The sequence below is a fragment of the Lissotriton vulgaris genome, chromosome 3_1 (assembly GCF_964263255.1).
Source record: "Lissotriton vulgaris chromosome 3_1, aLisVul1.2, whole genome shotgun sequence".
Taxonomy (NCBI): domain Eukaryota; kingdom Metazoa; phylum Chordata; class Amphibia; order Caudata; family Salamandridae; genus Lissotriton; species Lissotriton vulgaris.
Window position 1 is genome coordinate 940,077,406 of NC_141689.1, and position 21,254 is coordinate 940,098,659.

General features: G+C 47.2%; 1 protein-coding gene across 1 annotated transcript in view; it reads left to right on the forward strand.

Moving 5' to 3' along the window:
* Positions 1 to 21,254, forward strand: part of OSTF1 (osteoclast stimulating factor 1) — a 221,111-nt gene that overhangs the window by 177,736 nt on the left and 22,121 nt on the right. The window contains exons 6-8 of the mRNA XM_086961283.1: positions 5,125 to 5,232; positions 10,615 to 10,664; positions 10,774 to 10,852. Coding sequence (XP_086817409.1) covers positions 5,125 to 5,232; positions 10,615 to 10,664; positions 10,774 to 10,852 — 237 coding nt within the window. The remainder of the gene's footprint in view (positions 1 to 5,124; positions 5,233 to 10,614; positions 10,665 to 10,773; positions 10,853 to 21,254) is intronic.

Sequence of the window (21,254 nt, forward strand, 5' to 3'; positions counted from 1 at the left end):
TCTAAAAAGGGAACAATGGGGACAAATACAACTCCTCCTACTTCTCCTCGACCTAGAGTCACACCCTCTTCTCCTATTCCTCACACTATGCCAACTATTCCTCCACCTTCTACACCAAGACCATCTACACCTCAGTCAGATGTAGACAGTGATACAGGGGAGGGAGAACCTCATGGGGATGATGACACTATCCCAGATGAGGATGACCCATGGGAACATTATGACGCAGGGTCAGATGATAATGACCCAGAGTTATATCACTCAAAGTCTTCACCACCTGATGATAACACAGGGTTTGTACAACTCATTAATAGGGCAGCAAAATATCATAAGGTAGATCTACATACAGAACCTCAGGTAGAGGATTTCCTATTAGAGACACTACCTACTGCACAAAGAACATCAGGTACTCTACCTATGCTGAAGGGTCTTCTCAGTCACACAGCAGACATATTCAAAGACCCAGTGAGGGCTAGGGTGTTAAACCCAAGAATTGATAAAAAATATAAGGCAGCTCCAAAGGACCCAATATTTATCAAAGGGCAGGTACCTCTGGACTCGCTTGTAGTTTCAAACGCTCGCAAAAGAGCGAACTCATTATCTACAGGAGAAGCCCCTCCACCTGATAAGGAGTCAAAATTAATAGATGCATCAGGCAAAAGAGTAGCATCACAAGCGGCAAATAGCTGTCGTATAGCCAATACACAAGCGCTACTTGCACGTTATGACAGGGCACATTATGATGAGTTAGAAAAACTCATCACACATCTCCCCAAAGAACATCAGAAGAGAGCAGATCAGCTAATACAGGAAGGAAAGATAATAACTAACACTTCCATTAAGTGCGCCCTAGACGCGGCGGACACTGCAGCAAGATCCATCAACACCAGTGTCATGTTAAGGAGACATGCATGGCTTAGAGTCTCAGGGTTCAAACAAGAAGTACAAACATCTTTATTGAACCAACCCTTTGATCAGAAGACACTTTTCGGCTCAAGCACAGATGAGACTTTAGAAAAGATGAAAAAGGACACAGAAACGGCTAAGTCAAAGGGAGCATTACAACAGCCAACACAAAGGGGTTCCTTTCGTAGATCCACCTATAGAGGGGGCTCAAAAAGTACAGGAACAAGTCAGCAATCCACCTCTTTTACGCCAACGTCACCCAGAGGTAATTCAAGAGGCAGTTGCAGAGGTAACAACAACAAGGGTAGAGGTCGCGGAAATAATAACAACCGCAACTCCCCAACCCCAAAACAGTGACGTAATACAACTTCCCCCAGACCACATAACACCGGTCGGGGGGCTTCTAGCACAGTTACTACCTGTCTGGGAAAACATCACATCAGACAAGTGGGTGAGACAAATTATCCAACATGGTTATTGCCTAGAACTCACTGCTACCCCACCAAACATCCCCCCCAAACAGCGTCCAATGAGTCAAGACCATCTCACATTGTTAAAGGAAGAAGTACTATCACTACTACAAAAGCATGCCATAGAGAAGGTTCCAAAACATCAACAAGGGACAGGAGTATACTCTCTATACTTCCTAATCCCCAAAAAATGCGGGTTCTTAAGACCAATCTTGGACCTCAGACCTCTCAATGCATACATAAATTCGGAACATTTCCACATGGTCACGCTCCAACAAGTACTTCCTTTACTGAAGAAAGGGGACTTTCTTTCTACACTGGATCTAAAAGACGCTTACTTTCACATCCCAATTCACAAAGCCCACAGAAAATACCTAAGGTTTGTTGTGGAAGGACAACATTATCAATTCAAAGTCCTTCCGTTAGGTGTCACAACAGCACCGAGAGTGTTCACAAAATGCCTAGCTGTGGTGGCAGCACACCTAAGAAGACAACAAATACATGTCTTCCCTTACTTGGACGATTGGTTAATAAAGGCCAAGTCACAAGAAGAATGCCTTCACAACACACAGAAGACCATTCAATTGCTGCACCACCTAGGGTTTACGGTGAACTACAAAAAATCCCACCTACAACCAAACAAAATTCAACAATACCTGGGGGCTACTATAGACACAGAAAGAGCCAAAGCATACCCCAATCCAATCAGGATACAGACAATGGTCAAGTTAATACAAAGATTTCAACCACAACACTCACTACCAGCACGAGTGTTTATGCAGCTGTTAGGCATGATGTCCTCCTGCATACTACTAATACCACATGCCAGACTACAAATGCGTCCACTACAGGAGTGTCTAGCGACACAGTGGAATCAGGCTCAAGGTCAGATTACAGATCTGGTGTTGGTAGACGACCGTACGCATCGCTCTCTGAAGTGGTGGAACACAACAAACATTTCCAAAGGACGGTCGTTCCTAGAACCGATTCCACAAGCGATACTGACAGCGGACGCATCGCTCTCCGGACGGGGAGCGCACATGGACAAATACACAGTGCAGGGGAAATGGAGTGTGCAGCAAAAGAAACTGCACATCAACTACTTTGAACTACTAGCAGTATTTCTAGCACTAAAAGCTTTCCAAATGCAAATAACAAACAAGGCAGTCCTGATCAGAACAGACATGACTGCAATGTATTATATTCAAAAACAGGCGGGGACACACTCTCTCCAACTATCCAGACTAGCACAGGACATTTGGAGATGGGCCATTCCTCAAAAGATCTATCTGTTAGCAGAACACCTACCAGGAGTTCAAAATCAGATAGCAGACATCCTAAGCAGAGAGTCAGAACAAGTACACGAATGGGAGCTGCACAACCAAATACTGCAGCCATTCTTCCAAAGATGGGGACAACCAGAGATAGATCTGTTTGCCAATCATCAGAACGCAAAATGCCAAAACTTCGCATCCAGGTACCCACACCACTGGTCCCAGGGCAATGCACTATGGATAAATTGGTCCAACAAATTTGCTTAAGCTTTTCCCCCTCTCCCACTAATTCCGTTAGTGGTTCGGAAACTGCAACAGCACTCAATGACAATGATACTAGTAGCACCCACGTGGGCAAGACAGCCGTGGTTCACCACGCTACTACAACTCTCACAGGTGCCACATCAAAAGCTAAGATTATTACCCATGCACCTCACACAGAACCATGGAGAAATAATGCACCCAGATCCCAAACAATTGAACCTAGCGATCTGGCTCCTGAGGTCATAGAGTTTGGATACTTAGATTTACCTCCAGAATGTATGGAAATCATTAAACAAGCAAGACGTCCTACCACCAGAGCATGCTATGCAGCAAAATGGAAAAGGTTTGCTGTACACTGTAACAGTAATCACATCAACCCTCTGGACGCATCTACTAAACAGATTATTTGCTATTTACTACACTTGCAGCAATGTAACTTAGCATATACCTCTATCAGAGTTCATCTCGCAGCTATAGCAGCGTACCTACAAAACAGGCAACATCTTTCCCTGTTTAAAGTACCAGCAATTAAAGCTTTCATGGAAGGACTCAAAAGAGTCATTCCACCAAGACTGCCACCTTCCCCAGTCTGGAATCTCAACATAGTACTTACCAGACTAATGGGACCGCCCTTTAAACCTATGCATAGGTGTGAAATACAATTCCTCACATGGAAGGTGGCCTTCCTCATAGCTATTACTTCACTCAGAAGAGTAAGTGAGTTACAAGCGTTTACAATTCAAGAACCATTCATGCAGTTACACCAAAACAAGGTGGTTCTTAGAACAAACCCAAAATTCTTGCCTAAAGTAATTTCAGCATTCCACATCAATCAGTCAGTGGAACTACTGGTCTTCTTTCCAAAACCACAGACGGTAGCGGAAAGGGCCCTACATACATTAGATGTCAGAAGGGCAATATTGTATTATATAGAAACAACACAAACTTTCAGAAAGACAAAACAGCTATTCGTAGCGTTTTCTCCTACACATAAGGGCAATCCCATCTCTAAAGCAGGCATTGCCAGATGGATTGTAAAATGTATACAAATATGCTACTTAAAGGCAAAGAGGACATTAACTGTTCCTCCTAGAGCTCACTCTACACGTAAACTAGGAGCATCTATGGCATTCTTGGGAAACATTCCACTAGATGACATATGCAAAGCAGCTACCTGGGTTACACCGCATACCTTCACAAAGCACTATTGTGTAGATGTGCACACAACACAACAAGCTAGAGTGGGACAAGCTGTACTAAAGACTTTATTTCAGACTGTTGCAACAGACACGGGCGACCACCGCTAGGGAGAGAACTGCTGTATAGTCTATTCATAATGTACCATCTGCAGCCCATATGCCTCGAACGGAATATGCTACTTACCAGTATGCATCTGTTCTTGGCATAGACGGCTGCAGAGTGGTACATGCCCTCCCAGCCTCCCCGGAAACCTGTGTCTGTTCCAACAATATCCTATTTAGATACACTTACATGGGCATTTCTATCTGTATTCTATCATACTACTCCATCTAACCCTACTATGGCAAAACAATCTAAGGATGGAGCCGATGCCCATGCGCACTAGCAACCAAAGGAGGAGTCACCAAGATACAAAAGACTCTCCAAGAGAAAAACAAGTGCAATCATCCGAGCCCAACACCAGAAGTCGATCTATTCATAATGTACCACTCTGCAGCCCTCTATGCCAAGAACAGATGCATACTGGTAAGTAGCATATTCCTTACTGCATCCCTTCACTGGAGTAAATCTCTCATATTTTGCCAGGGTCTGTTTTCAAGTTTGTGAATTGTACACTTAACAAGATAAAGCATGCCTTGCTCCAACCACTCCCGAAACCTTCTGTGGTGTTTATTACTGTTTTCTTTGCATTTGATGGTTGGGGTGTCAACTGAGGGGGCGGTGAAGAAATCCTCAGAAACTAAATTATTGACACCTACCAGAAATCCTTTTTTGGATTCCTGACGGGCATTTTTGGTCATAAACGTATTCTTACAGATGAAACTGCCTTTGCAAATGGTTAACAACATCATTTGTTTTAATCTAAGAATTCCAAGTGTAGGTAACTTTTCGGCTTTTTTTTTTTTTTAGAACTTACAGTACGAAAATGTGTGTTTCCGATGTGGTTTGTGTAGCCTAATATTTATTTACTATTTCATTATTTATTTAGATTCTTCTTTCTGTTTTTGCAGGAAATTTGAGCTGGTTGAGGGAATGCCTTGAAAATCGAGTTGGTGTCAATGGATTAGATAAAGCTGGAAGCACCGCTTTGTACTGGGCTTGTCACGGAGGACATCGAGGTAATGCACTTAGATTGTGGTTCAAGATATTGTGTTTATGTTCTCTACTATTGCGATCTTCTCAGCTCTTTTCATTGAGCGGCCACAGCAAAATAACATGTTCGAATCCCCTTAACGTACACAGCCAGCCTTCCTCTCATATATTTTCTGACATTCTGGAAAGTGAGGAGGAGGAAGTTTCAAATCTTATAGAATGGTACTCCCTTTGGTTTGCTCAGTTATGTGACTCCTTAAAAATGTACTACTAAATGTATAACTTCTTGAGTGGTTTGAGGCTTTTCTTTAGAGATCCGACGCCATTGGACTGTGCTGGAGGTGCTGATCTACCGTAGACAGCAGCGCAGGGTCGAAAAGCAGGACGAAACTAACTGAATATCGCAGAGGTCGGCAGTTTTGATTAGCTACAAGCTCGACAGATCAAAAAGAGAATCATAGTCGGAGAGAGAACTCCTAGCGATATTTCAACGGCTAGAAAAGAGGTGCCCAGCACTATGCCTATGCGATGCAGTACACCATTGGAAGAGCCATATTGAAGAAAAACTCCATTCGGACAGCCGATGGCAAATAGATTGCAGGACACTTCCAAATCAACATAGGGTATTAATGTCAACTGGATAACTGATGGTGATAACACACCAACAAGCACTGCTGACGTACCTGCTATTTCTTGAAAAAGAGAAGAATCCCCCTCCCCCCGCCCCCTCTCCCCGCATCCACCCTGTTTCAGGCCTTCATAGAATTAGGTCCTGAAGAAGATGGCAAGAAAAGATAAATAGGCCATCGAAACGTGCGTTGACCAGTCTGCGTGTTATACCCCAGCTCTCAGCATAGCATTAGAGGGTTGAGTGCCTCGCCCCTATGGTTCCATCTGTGTATGTAGTCTGGTTTTGGGGTGTATTGTATGTATGTAGTGAGTGTAAGTGATGTGTATGTAGAGTGATTAGAAGTACTAATGAGAATGGGGGACACTGAGTTTGGATTTCCTAATTAGGTGTGAACTCCAAAGACATTGTGTATTACTCATGTGTATTACTTATGTATAGACTGTGTTCTTTTATAGATATTGTCACATACCTTAGTTTGGAGAGTTGTGTATACAAAAATTCCTTTTGAATGCTGTATGTAATGAAATTGTAGTTTAACCCATAAAAGATGATCATGCAATAATATAAAAAAAGGGAAAAAATACAAAAGATGAATGTTTCTCTAAATAAGTTTTTAAAAAATGAAATAAAAAGAGAATAAATGAAACATCAGTTCCGTGTGTAGCAAAGCATTTTTTATGTGCCCCAGGTATGAGCTTTCAATAAGCCTTATGTAAAGCAATATAGGTCAAGAGGGATACTATCTTTGTGTAACTTCTTGAGTAGTGACATGTGGCTTCAGTGGTTAAAATGCATCACTCTGTGGTCTCCTACCCACTTCAGGAGTCAGTCAAACATCTTCACTCTGAACACACATTTTCCAATCTCGGGATGAGGAGGGTTGAGTGTACTGCGCCAATCCCTGAAAGCTCTAAGCACAGGCCCTGTACCTTGAAACCACCTACACAAGCATTCTAACTTCCGTCTAATGTCAGCAGTACTTTTCTTCTTAGACTGCTCTCTGTATGAATATGTAGGTCTATAAATCTAAAGAGAGTTTCATATCTGCCTCCTTCAAAAAACATGTCAGCATGTGAAGAGTTGGCAGAGCTTCATGACAAGAACTGTCTGAGGCACTTCTGCCTTCCCCTGTCCCCCTCCCTTCTACCTCCCCATTCCCAAAAAAATTAGAGCTCGTAGAGTTTTCTGCCCCAGGATGTTTTCACATCCCTTAATGGACATCAACTCCTTATAGCCTCCAAAGTCGAGCTGGGAATTCCCTTATTGCAGGGTGTTCCAGCTCACCTTCCCTGCCATAGGTGACTGTGTGATGAGAGACATTATTGTATTAAATACGGTGGTGCAGTGTGACTGTCCTGCCAAGTACCACTCATCAGGGGTTAGAGTAACGCATTTTAATGCTGACGTCTGTATCACCGCAGTAAAATGCATTCGTCACGCAATTCTAGTTCCCCCGACCGCCCACGAGGCCCATTCCGCGAGAGCTGCATTTGAAGAGCAATCTCTCTGACAATGAGTGCGCTGTGCAGAGCCACACTGACTCACTTGTTTACTCCGAAGTGGCACTTGACTCTTAACTTTTTCTACACATTTACTTTATATTTACATGAGGAGATGAACTCTGGAGGCGTGCATATGGGCGAATGATTCATTTCAGCCAGAAGCCAAGTCTGAGCTTATACTACGTGTCTCTGATAAACAAATCCGGACTGACAGAGTGACCCACGTGGAACAAGGAGCTGCCACAGACACGGATCCGCCCTCCTGCGGATCATCATGGCCCTCGTCCTCTCCCGCTTAGATTTTTCTAACGCAATCTACCACGGTCTGCCTAAAACATCGATGGCTAGACTGCAAGCGGTTCAAAATCAAGCGGCGAGACTGGCCCTAGGGATCCCAAAGTGGCAATCTGCCAGGCCCCTCCTTGCCAAACTCCACTGGCTCCCCGTCATCTCAAGGGTAGCCTTCAAGATCGGCTGTATCATCTTTAAGTCGTTAGCTGGGACCTGCCCCGTCTTTGTAAAATCCCTTATCACTCCCTACCGCCCACCCCGAGATCTGAGATCCGCTCACCTCCATCTCTTGACTGTCCCTTCTTATAAGCTCTGCAGATCTGGAGGCCGGAGATTCGCATACCTGGCCCCCAAGCTCTGGAACTCTTTTCCTTCACCTCTCAAAACTTCTAATACCTTGACCCTCTTCCGTAAGTCTCTAAAAACCTGGCTCTTCCCCAAATCTGGCTAGTCTTTCTGTCCTTCTTACTTCCAACCAGCGCCAGGAAACCCATGGTGTCAGTGCGCTTTACAAGCACCCCCTACAATACAATACAGAGTGAGGCTTTTACAGTTCACGGCCCGCCTAGCACAGGACTGGCATCACGATTGAGAAGCCTGGTGAGTGGGTCGTACTCACAGTGTGGCATGGAGTCTGCAGCCCTGGCCTACCTCATCCCCATGAGGATTCCTATCCCGTCGTCCTCACAGAACAACATTTGCCTTCCCTGCTGAGACCGCTGATAAGCTGCTCAATGCGGGGACACTCACTCTGGATGTAATAGAGCAGTCGAATGTCCAGTGTGAGAATAGCAGAGACCTGGGTACATCCGGACTGGTAATCCTGTTTTGGGACCAAACTCCCATTGTGCTCAAAATGGCATCATAAATCAGGTGCAGATTGTGCCAAACTTGATAAAACCCGCCACAAATTGCTGGAAAAAACTGACTAAAAAGCCAGTTTGTGGTCCCAATAAAGGGTTGAAGCATTCACAATTTGACTCCAGACTTATAACTGAGTGCAAACTGTGCAACCACTAATTAGGGCACTTTGCTCTAAACCAAGTTACTGGTTGTGTCAGGGTGGTGCTGCTGGGTGGCTCATGGTTTCCAGAGCACAGAATACTTATAACGCGGCACCATTCAGTCACTCTGTTTTTGAGTTTTCATAAAAGACATAATATTATAATACATTCCAACTCCCATGCCGTGTTCAGTGTTTGAGATCCTGCAAGCAACTTTTTTTTTCTCACACTTTGCAAACATCGCTTTTTAAAGCTTTTTTAAAAATATTCTCTGCAGGCCATTTTTTCCCAAATACTTTACACAACGACAGATTACATTTTTATTTTCTGTTGGGATTGGGGAGTTTAGGTGCTTTGACCAGCATCACAGGATGCTGAGCTGATGCCGGGACTCCACCCTGGTTTCCCAGATTCAAAGTCGGCAGCACTGACTATAAATACCAAGGCCTCTGCTCACTTGAACCAACAGAGACCATTTCATGCTACAAACACAACAGGGAGCGGCAAAACTGAGAGAAAGCAAAGGAGGGAGAAAAGGGGTGTGTAGGGAGGAGAGACACAAGGGTGAATGGGAAAGGAAGACAAAGATGAATTGACAAGGGAGAGAAACCCACTAAGGCCACAAGAAAGAGGAGAAGAGTTAGAGGGCAAGGAGCGACAAATGGAGTGGGGTGAGATGGTTGGATACTGAGACTTAGGTGAAAGGGGAGGAGATCTACAAAAGGAGATGGTGATATTGGCAGAGAAGGAGAGAGAGAAATGATCTGAGGAAGGAGGAAAAGATTGCAGATGCAGAGAGATGAGAGAGCGATGAAGCGACTGGGAGTAAAGACTGAGAAGAGAGATTCAAGCAAACAAAGAAAATAGAAGTTCATTGTTTAGTTAAAGCATAAAGCTTGTAATATTTTAGGGTTATTTCACTTAAAAATTTTGCTTCATACATTTGTGCGAGCTCTTCCAGAATAACTTCTGGTGATAATGCCATCAATTGCACTGTGTTGTTATAACATGAGCATGTGCAGTATTGTCTTGATGTCATCTAGAATGCATGACTTGTCATAGTTCCATGTATTCTTCCTGCTAGCAGATGGGATTCACATACATGTCTGTGGGTGCTGCTTGGAGAAATTTACCAAAACATTAGTTGTGTTGAATGAAACAGGGTCAGCTCGTTTTCACTTTGATCCCATATGCTGGGTTTCCCCGTTACGTAAACACAGTGCTAAATATACAGTAGCATCTAATCAAGCACTGTAATCCAAGAGTGATCTGTAGGAAAGGCTTGTGTATATCGTTTATATGATTTTTTGCCATTGGATACTTGGAGAAAAATGTGTATATATATATATATATATATAATTTAAATAAGGAAAATCTTTGTATTGGTGTACTGCCTTTGGCTATCAAGCGGGCATAATCTCCCTAGACCGTGCCTAACCCCAACATCTAACCTTAGACGCTCGCCCCCCCCTCCCCCACTCCCCCCACTCACTCTCCCCCCTCCCAATTGTCGTGACATGGGTCTCCAAGGCCTCCACGTCACCTCCACTGTCCCCCTCCCCTGGCAGGGCATCAGGTGGTTTTGATGTTTTCCATTCGATCCCAAAGTATTCCCTCCATGGGCCCCATACCTTCCAAAATTTCCCTTGAGCCCCATGCCTTATAGAGACCACACTCCGCCTTCATGCAGTGCATTATGCCAATCTTCCACTTGCCCTCTTTGGGGGGTAGGACTCCCTCAAGAATGTAAGTTCTAACCCTTAATTCCTCACTGTTCTTTGAGGGGGCAAGATCTGAACCCCACATTTTGTGTTTACCTTCCAAACAGTTGCTGGAATAAGACTCTTGTCCCTGTGACATAAACATATTCACTTTCTCATTCACTATTCCCATGTATTTGTTTTTTGTTTTCTTTACTCGCTATTTCATGGATGCGAAGAAACTTTCTTTTACCTTTTGTTGTGTTTTGTTTTCATTTAGATGTTGTTGAAGCCTTGCTTACCCAGCCAAACATTGAATTGAACCAACAGGTAAGCGTTCTCCAGTATGTGTATTCCCTTGTTCATTTGGTAATGAGCACAGATGTACCATCAGTTTTTCCATATTTAAACACATGGCTTATATTTTCTTATTTGTCAGAACAAATTAGGAGACACCGCTTTGCATGCAGCTGCGTGGAAGGGCTATCAGGATATCGTAGAACTGCTGCTGGCCAAAGGTATGTTGCTGGAAGTAGTCTCTGGAAGCAACAGGCCTTCCTGTACATGTCTGGCTTGAAGGGATGTCACTGTGAATCAATAATTTAGTGGGGGTTTTGTTAATAAAGGTCACATTCTCTTCACATTATTATTATTATTTTTTTTTAAATTGTTTTTATTGTTGCTGATACAGTTTAAACATGCACTGATAGTATTTCGTCTGTGCGGCTTCAACATTCAGCCGCATCCAGCCAATTATGCAACTTTTCAATTTAACAGTTTTCTCTTTTAGAACTTAGAACCAAAGGGTCACGACAAGTTACTGTTGGCAAAAAGTTGATTATGACATTTGCAAGAGTATAAGTTTCCCAAAGCATTGTACATGTTACATCTCCATTATGAAATTATCTTCATATCTAGTCGCGAAGCTCATGCATCCCGTCTTATTAGATGTCCCTTCCCCACCCCTCACTCCTCCCTCTCATGCTATCTCCTCATCCTCCCCTTCACTATCAGTATCGTCATCCTCAGGTAGTGGCTCACAGAGTTCCCCCCCTATATACATTCCATGGAGACCATATCTTATTCCATTTACGTGGGTTAAGCCTCTGTTGGTAAACTGCTCTTTCGGTCATCATTAACATATCCATGTTTTTACACCATTGAGTCAGGGTCGGGGTGCTGCTTGCCCCCCAGTTCATTGCTATGTCACGTTTAGCCAGCATCATACCAATGACTACCCATCTCCTCCCATGCGGTGTCAGGTCTGTCGGGTCCCACACATTCAGTAGGCAGACCCTGGGTTCAGGTGTAAATGAGGTTTGCAAGGTCTGGCCCACCGTGCGCGTTACACGCCTCCAATAGTCTTGAATATTGGGGCAGGCCCACAACGTATGGAACAGCGTATCCTCCTCCCCACAATTTCTCAGACAATATGGGTGATCAGCCCTCCGGATTCTGTGTAGTGTTGTGCGGGTATAATAGACCCTATGTAGTATTTTAAATTGTACCAGTCTAAAGCGTGTGGATATACCCGCCTCCCTGGGCGATGCCAATGCTGCATTCCAGTTTGCCTCATCCATTTCCCCAATCTCGTCCTCCCAGCGTTCCTTCAGTTTCACCAGTGGGTCCGGTAGGTTATTTAACAGTTTACGGTAGGTAAGTGAGGTAGCACTTGCTTCCATGTAATCTGTAAGCAACCGGTCCTCTAACAGAGCCGATTCTGGGACCGTTGTGCCTGGCTCTAGTACAGATAGGAGTGCATGTCTGATTTGTATATATCTATATGTTTGTTATTCCCATTTCGTATTGTTCTCTCAGGGCCGCGAATGAGATCACCCCATCCCTCGTCCACATATCTCCTACTGTAGAGATCCCAATGTCGTCCCACTGGTCAAACCCCTTACTACGTCTTAGGTTACCTAGGACCTTGGCATCCCATAGCGGCGTGAGCTTGGTAATCACCCCCTCCCATGCTAGTCGCCTTTGAGCTTTATGCCATATAGACACCGTGTGTTTGGTCGGGCCTCTCAATTTTGTCAACAGACCTTTATTATAAAGCGGGGCCAGCAGGGTGTTCATGCCTAGTTGCCTCCTATCAGCTAGGTATGCGGGGTCATCCTGTGCTACATGTATCCATTGGTTAATCACCTTGAGGTGTGCTGCCCAGTAATACAATTCAAGGTGTGGGAGCGCTATCCCCCCGCTATACCAGTCCCTCACCAGTTTCACTTGTGCGACCCTGGCCGGTTTATCTCCCCACAGTAGGCCTGACACTTGCGCCGATACCTGCCTGAAAAACGATGGTGGAACCATTGCTGGCGTGTTTTCTAGGACATACAAGAAGCGCGGCAGTGCCATCATTTTGAAAAGCGCCGCCCTACCTAGCAGAGTCAAAGGGAGGGTCTTCCAGTGTCGCACGTCTGCCTTGAACCTATCCAGTAGTGGTTTAAGGCTCAGGTCTTGAAAGGTCGCATGTTCTCGTGTAATTAGAATCCCTAGGTATTTGAAGGAGAAGGTTTCTATCAGCAACGGGCAGTCTGCCGTCAGGGGCGGTGGAGTGCCATTCAGCATGTAGAGTACCGATTTCGACCAGTTAATTTTATACCCCGACGCCGTGCCATGTCTCTCACACAATGCCAACAGGACCGGTACCCCATGCGTGAGGTCCGTGAGGTAGACTAACATGCCGTCGGCGTATAGGGAGATTCTATCCTCCCAGTCACCTCCCCACTGAATGCCCTTCAGCAGCCGTGTGGTTCTGATGACTGTCGCCAAGGGTTCCAACACTAAGGCGAATAGCAGCGGTGAGAGCGGGCATCCTTGTCTCGTGCCTCTCGCCAGCGGGAACTCCCTCGAGATGTGGCCATTGGCCGCCACCCGTGCTACGGGGTCAGTGTACAGTAACCTGACCCACGATATGAATTTTGCGCCAATACCCATATGTGCCAGAACCGCAAAGAGATAGCTCCACTCTACCATGTCGAACGCCATCCTGGCGTCCAAGGATAGCACTGCCGCCTGTTCCTCCAGTAGTGGAGCGCGTGCCATTACGCCGTGAAGCCGTCGAAGATTCATCGCCGTGCTCCGGTGTGGCATAAACCCCGACTGATCCGGGTGTATTAGGTGCGCCAGATGTGGCAGCAATCTAGTGGCCAACAGTTTCGCCAGAATTTTACTCTCGGCGTTAAGGAGGGAAATTGGGCGGTATGATCCGCATTCTTCCGGGGGTTTACCGGGCTTTGGTATTGCGATTACAGTGGCCGTACGCTGATCGGGCGGCAGTTGCCCTTTCTCCCGGCACTCCTCGTACATTCGGAGTAAGGGCGTAGACCGCGTCTCCGCCATGGTCTTGTACCACTCAATCGGCACCCCGTTAGGGCCGAGCGCTTTCTCGGGGTGTAGTGCCGCTATAGCTGCCTGTATCTCCTCGGTTGTCAGGTCCGAGTCCAGCTCGTCCCGTTTGTCCTGTGGCAGAGTATTAGTAGGTATTCCTTCGAGAGACCCCTCCACCATTTCCCGGGTGACCTCGAATTCAGGGGAGTATACTGATTGGAAATAGTCCGCCAGTACTTCCACTATTTGTGACGGGCTGGTCTGCACCACTCCGTCTGGGTCCCTCAAGTGCAGAATGGCCCTCTGTCCTCCCCTCTTTTTTTCTAGCCAGGCCAGCAGTTTTCCCGCCTTGTCGCCCACGTCGTACACCCTGTTTATTGTTGCTGCCATATTGTCCAACGCCCTGCGGCGCTCATGGTCCATGTGACGCTGCTGACACAGCCGGAGCGCGTGTTGTGTATGCCCGGTCGGGTCTCTCTCATGAGCTCGTGTGGCCCTATCCAGTTGTCCCTCTAAATCTATCAGTGCCTGACGCATTGTGCGCTTATGGTGTGTTATAGCGGAAACGGCCTGCCCGCGCAGAACCGTCTTGTAGGCTTCCCACAAGATTGCATGGGAACGCACTGACCCTATATTCTCGGCAAAGTAAGACCTCGTGCCCCTTTTTAATGCCTTGGCCACTGTCGGTTCACGAAGGTAACCTGGGTAGATAGGGTAAATGCGTTTGCGTGTACGTTCATGACTGGAAAGAGACAGTGTCAGCGGGGAGTGATCTGAGATCCCTCGTGGACGGATTTGGGCTTCGGCTACATTGAGGAGGCCCCCCCCCCCAGTGTGAGGAGGTAGTCAATTCTTGATAGGCTGTCATGAACCGCTGAATAATATGTGTATTGACGGTCGTTCTGGTGGGATTGCCTCCATACGTCTACTAACCCCTGTGCTTCCATGAAGTCATGCAATCGGGAGGGCCCCGGTGTTTGTGTGCGTACAGGGAAGCGGTCCATAGTGGTGTGCGCCACGGCATTGAAGTCACCCCCTATAATGAGATCTCCTTCCGGCAGTTCTAGTAAGAAGTTTCCCAACTCTGGAAGGGCAGTGGCGTGCAGTGCCGGCGGGATATATACCGAGACCACATTGAGCGGTCTCCCCTCCCACTGCCCATGTATCGCTGCGAAGCGCCCCTGTGTATCGATTTTAGTGGATTGGGTTATGAATTTTGATGATCGGTGCATTAATATCCCCGTGCCACGGGAGCCCTTTGTAAATTCAGAGTGTACAACCATACTGTACCCTTTCCTATCCAGGGCCCGTGTCGCTGCGCCTGTTAAATGTGTTTCCTGCAGTAAGACCAGAGCGGGATTCAGTCTCTTTATGCCCTGTAACACTAGCCCTCTCTTTATTTTGTCTCCCAGGCCCCTCACATTCCAGGACATAAGGTTCAACGGGATTGCCTGCCCCACAATATCACCTCCTCCCACCATGCTTGGACAGGTAGTGAGCATGCATGCTATGCCATGGTACCTCTACTCTACGCGCTTGTGCCCTGCGTTTTCTGTCCAGACCCTGAAAACAAACTAAAACCCCAACATCTGCCCTATCCCCAACTCCCCCCCCTCCCTGCCCCCCTGCTCAACGGACTTCAAACTGCCTGCCCCCCCAACTCAGCAGAGTGCCTGATCCCAACCCAAAACATAGTACTTGCTCGCTGGGGTGAAGGACTCTCCGAAGTCGGCGGCCCCCTCCTCGGCCGCGGAGGCCCTCAGCCCAGTGTCCAAGGCGGGATTCTCGGACCGCTGTACTTTTAGTTCAAATGGACAGTATCTGGGGATCACTGTTCTCCGTCATCGCCCCCCTCCTGAATACCGTTCAGAGGCGAGAGTGGCTCCTCTTCTTCGCCGGTTGATTGCAGTCCCTGCTGGGATCCACCAGTGCGGTTTTTAGTTTGTCTGCTGGAGCGACGGGGGAGGCCCGTCGTCCGCCAGCCCTCCAGCCAGTCCTGTGCTGCCTCCGGGGTGTCGAAAAACCAAGTCTTATTGTCGGCCACAATCCGAAGTTTGGCTGGGAAAAGCATTGAGTAAGGGATCTCCCTGGCTCGTAGTTCTTTTTTAACCTCGAAGAAAGTTCTCCTCCTCCTCGCGACCTCCGCCGTGTAATCCGGAAAAAAGGCTAGCGTAGCGTTTTGAATCTTAATGGGGGGTGCGGTTCTTGCCGCCTGTAGAATGACATCTCGATCCCTAAAATTAAAGAGTCGTGCTATAATCGGCCTGGGGTTAGCGCCCGTTTGTCGGCGCCCACCAGGGACCCTGTGGGCTCTCTCCACTGTGAAAAAATTCGAGAGTCCCTTGGGTTGTAGGTGCTGCTTGATTAAGTTCTCCACATATAAGTCCATCGTCCTCGTGTCTTCCGATTCTGGCACACCTATTATACGGATGTTGTTCCGCCTCGAGCGTCCTTCCTGATCATCGAGCTTATCTCTCAGTTCCTTATTTTCTTTCGAGATACGTTCCATATTAACCTGTAGTTCCGATATATCCTCCACCAAGGCTTTTGTCACAATTTCCATTGTGTTCACTTTCTCCGTCATCTTGTGGAAAGCTGCCCGAATCAGTGTGATTTCGGCTGAGATTGACCCCACCGTTGCTTGCACCTGAGTGAGGGCCCGCATGACATCATCCAGGGTAGCCTTCTTGCCTCCCGTCGCCTCCACTGTCTTGCCCGTCTGTGATCTGGCGTCCGGCGGGGGGGTGACGGGTTTCTCGTATGCGAAGCGGTCAAGGCGGGATTGCGCCGCGTTGTTTTTCGGCCCCTTGCCGGCCATCTTGGTTGTGGAGCCGAGTACTCCGACCCCCGTTCGATGATACCCGGCCCTCTACACTCCTCCGGGGCAACCCCTCGTCCTACCAGTCTCTTGGATGTACACGGATCACAGTCTACCCTCGGTCGTGGCTCTCGGAGCCCCGGCGTGGTACCCCAGGCTCGCCTCCGGCCTTATTACGTGGCGGCATGTATTCCTCCTGTTCAGCTATATGTGAGGCCGATGGACTGTGAATTACCCAACCGTGTGGTGTCAACGAGTCCCTGGCTGTGGATACACTCCTGCTGCGCCCCACCAATGTCCGTTGCGCCGTTCCGCAGTGCGGTCTTGAGTCCTCTGCCTCACACCCCTGCCCCTGCTTCAGGGTTTACGTCTCCCCTTGGTAGCTCGGCCCGTGTCCGGGGAAAAGGATCCACGTGCGCTGTGTAGTATTGCACAGAGGCCCTTGTGTACACTCGCGCCCACTTTGCTCGCAGTGCGCCCCCACACAGCGGGGGGGGGGGGGGGGGGTCCGGGAGTTGTGCCTCGCTGTATCAGGCGGCGCTCCGCTACTTGGTGACGGTACCTGCGTTCCTCCGGCGTTGCCTGCTCCAGATCGGCTGTTTACGGGGCTCCGGCCGGGTCTTCAAGATGGCGGGCCCGCTTCAAATTCCGCCGTTCCGCGCATCTTCACCCTTCCCCTCCGGTCGTCTGGGCCGCTCCCCGCCACTCAGCGCGGGGGCGCCTGGGGTCCCGCTCGGGGCTCTCGATGTCTGGTTATTGCTGCAGGACGCCGGGGAGTCCCCCCTCTGTTGTCGTCGCGGGCGGGCGCTTCCGGCGGCACTCCGCCCAGGTCGGCTCACTTCCTGCCGGCTCACTAGCCCAGGCAAGTCCCTGGCTCGGGACCTCTTCAGGGGCCCACTCGGGGTCTACGATAGCTTGTCTCCCCGGTCTCGGATTTTCTTCCCGCTTGGCCCTACCTCTGCCGCCCGGTCCTGGGCATCAGTACCTTCCCGCATGGGTCATAGGTGTCGCGGATTACTGGTCGGATTTCGCAGGAGGCCGCTTCAGCCGCGGAGCTCTCCTCCTAAGCTGCCGCCATCATCGGCTGCTGGCCACGCCCCCGATTAGTCCCTTCACATTATTTTTAATATTAATTTTTACATGACCTGGACAAACCTTTAAAGACTCCTTTCCACTCCTCTTCTCGTGCTAATGTGTTATTTATCCATGGACATGGCTTTTGTGCAGATATCACTGGGGGCCAGAGAGCAGGTCCCTCAGTCAGAGACCTATCAGGGAATTTGTTCCTACCCATTTAATCTCTGTGTGTGCCCCATATCAGATATGTCTAATTTTTGCGGCAGCTAAACTCACTATTAGTAAAGAGTTGTCCCATTTGCCATGTGAAGCATTTTTGGCAGCCTTCCTGTGACTGGCAATTTTATATATGCTCATTTTTTAATTATTTCTTGTTCTGTGCCTAGTGGGGCACTGGACACCAAGTCAGGCGGCACACTTTTTGTTAAAATGTGGACTCTGGCTTATCAAGGCCTGTTTGTTCCTTTTTATCTAACGGAGAACTTGACAACAGCAAGCATTGGTTATTTTTTTCACTGAAGAGTATTGTTGCCCTTTAAAATAGGCAGAAGCACTGAAACAACTTCCATTTTAGTGGAAAATTCTTGATGCATGTAGCTGTGGATTCATGGCTACTTTTGTGCAGATTGTTGCCTTATTATTCCTCAAGATGGGTTATATGCAGCACTGGCTTCAGGAGAAGAGCTTCGAGTCATCACTAGTCTCAGTTTGCCGACATGTGCTCCGGAGGTGGCTGGTTGGCTGTGAAGCAGACCGAACTAGTGTCAATGCCATTTCTCTCCCTTCCTATGGAAATGGCTAGCCCAGTAGATTACTCCAAAAATATGTGGGGGATGGGTTATTACCTTGTGCGCCATTAGATTTAAAAATGTACATTTGTCTGTGTCAGTTCCTGTAACATCAGTGCCCTCACCTAACAGCCATCTTTCTTGATGGTGGTTGTCTTTGCAGGAGCCTGCACCATGTTGTATATCAACAAGGAAGGCGACAATCACACCCCACAGATATGATTGTAGGTGGCATAACTGTTGGAGTGTTAATGAGCTTAAGAGTCTACTTTGGCATTCCATCTCCTGTTACAACTGAGCCTCAAATTTGACCTCCGGTTTTGTCTTAGAGAGGCCTGCCTGAATGACAAGGTGTTGGAAATTGGAATTGTGATTGGCAGAGTTATGCATCCTGTCCAAGTAAGAACCACAATCCTAGTCAGGGTAAGTCAGATACATACCATAAATTAGCTTGTGCTCAACCTCTATGGGAATGGCTGCTGCCTGTTTAATAAGGTCACTATTTTATTCCTTTTCTGAGGGCCTTGAGTGTAGTTGCCCGATTCCTGAGTATCTGGTCTTTCGATTAATCAAGACAGTTGTAGATTTCTCAAAGTCAGCATTTGATTCACAGCAAAGAAAGTACTCAGACATACAGTCCAAGTTCTGGTGCTACTTAATCTTTCCTGGAAATCCTCTTTGATAGATACTTTGATGAATTTTTTTATTCAGTTATTTTAAGCTGTCATCTGCTTCAACATGTGTTTATATTTGCACATCCTGTACATATTTTCATTACCTTGATTTTCTGGTCATCGTGAAAAGTGATCTATTGGTGATAAAAATGTATATATTGCAATATCGCTGATGAAGTCACACTAGAAAATACGTCATGAAACCCAGAGAGAAGATGAGAGACTAGTCGGAGCTTAGTTATGCAACTTTTCGACCTCACAATTTTTTTAATGTAAACCTATTGTAGTATAAGGACACCAGCCCAAAATATTTAAGTAGGCTGAGCTATTACATGTCTGAATGTCTGTAATATTGTTTGTAGCAATCAAATCATAAATCAGTGGGAGAGAAAGAGGTACATGTGTACCCTAAGGGGAAGCAAAAGAATTACTACTGTGAGAAACTGAGTTATTGATTTTGGGAGTGTTGGAAGGTGGATTATTAGTAGAGGTATGTATGCACCTACCAGTAGCAATACGGCCACCAACACAATATAAGGCCCTGACAAGAGCTCAATAAATTAATTCCTTGCGCAACTCTTAGTAGATGGCAACGAGAAGGCAGGCTTAACTTGTGAGACAGGTGTGTAAAGCGTTTAAAAACACCAATACATGAATTAAGTTAGACACAGCACACAATAAAAATCCATCACCATGAAATATTTGTTCGAGGCATATGAGCTGTAGATGATCACCATCTGGTGTTAGGTCTGTATGTTTGCACTTTGTTGTTGTCTGAAGAAGTCTTGTAGTCACAAGGTAGGTGACTCCTCCTTTCGGTTATAGTGCGCATGGGCATCGACTCCATCCCCAGATAGTTTTTTTCCACCATCGGGTTCGAATGTGTATTGCTGCCCTCCGGTTCAGTACAGTTTTCGGACATCTTCGATGCGCAATCCACTACCCTCAATGGTATTGTTATCGATTGCGACCCATCATTCGACGTGCATAGTCTTAATTCGGAAAGCTTTCCATTGGGAACCTCGAGGCAGGCCGTCGGGCCTACCCGTGCCGATCGTGTTAGCAGTCGATGGAATGGACTCCATTTAAACTATGTCCCGGATGTCATGCGAAATTTCCACGCACCGAATTGCACGAAGTTTGTAACCTCTGCTTGTCCCCGGAACACGACAAAAAAAGTTGTGACGCGTGTCTATCCTTCCGATTGAAAAAGACACTTAGTCATTGTCTAGCTCGGCGCCACGAAATGCAGCACCAGAGCGACAGCATTCGGACATCATTGGAGAAGATTCCAGCATTCCAGCTTCGGAGCCAGAGGAAGAAGAGCAGATTTCCATGTCCAAAGCCGACTCTGACATGGAGGAAGACATCACTGTGGGACAGCGTAACATGAGTAAAAATCCCTCGTGCCCATTCCACAAAAGACAAAGGCTCCGGTCCCTCCTTCATCTTCGGGTTCAGGTCGGCACTGACCACACGTTTCCGATGTCCCGCCTTCCGGCTCGGCTCCGAAACAAAGAGAAAAGCCTTCGGGCGCGGGCTCCAGCCAGCCCCGCTCCAATGCCAAACCAACACCGTCTAAATATAAGAGCAAGATACCTTCAGGATCGAAGGTTCCACCTGCTACGCCACAAGGCTCGGAGCCGAATCCCTCAAAGCCCAAAGACTCCGAGCCGAGACATCCCAAGTCCAAAGACTCAGAGCCGACATCATCCAAAGCCTCGGAGCCCAAATCCTCCAAGACCAAAGATTCAGAACAAAAATCTTCCATAAACAAAGACTCTCAGCCGAAATCCTCGAAAACCAAGGACTCAGACAAGCCCAAACACATGGAGCAGAAACTACCAACGCCCAAGCTCGGAGCAAAATCTCCAAGGAAAGATAGACGCTTTCCCCCAAAGAACTTGCGTCTAATGAGCCAATTTTTGACCCGACACAAAATAAAATGGTTATAAATCCTAAAACCGGACATATTCAAGCAACCATTCCAAAGAAACGGAAAGCTGACTTGCCAGTCGACCACCATGCCCCTTCTAAAAAGAGGAATATGGGCACTAACCCTTCTCCTCCTTACAATCCACCTCCTTCTCCTCCTCCTAATCCTAACTTGCTCATTACACCTATAAATTCTCCTACTAGGCCTATTACACCTGACCCACAGGATGAAGAGGACGGGGATCAGGATGAGGGCACTGATGCTGGGGATGATTACCACACAAACCCAAATACA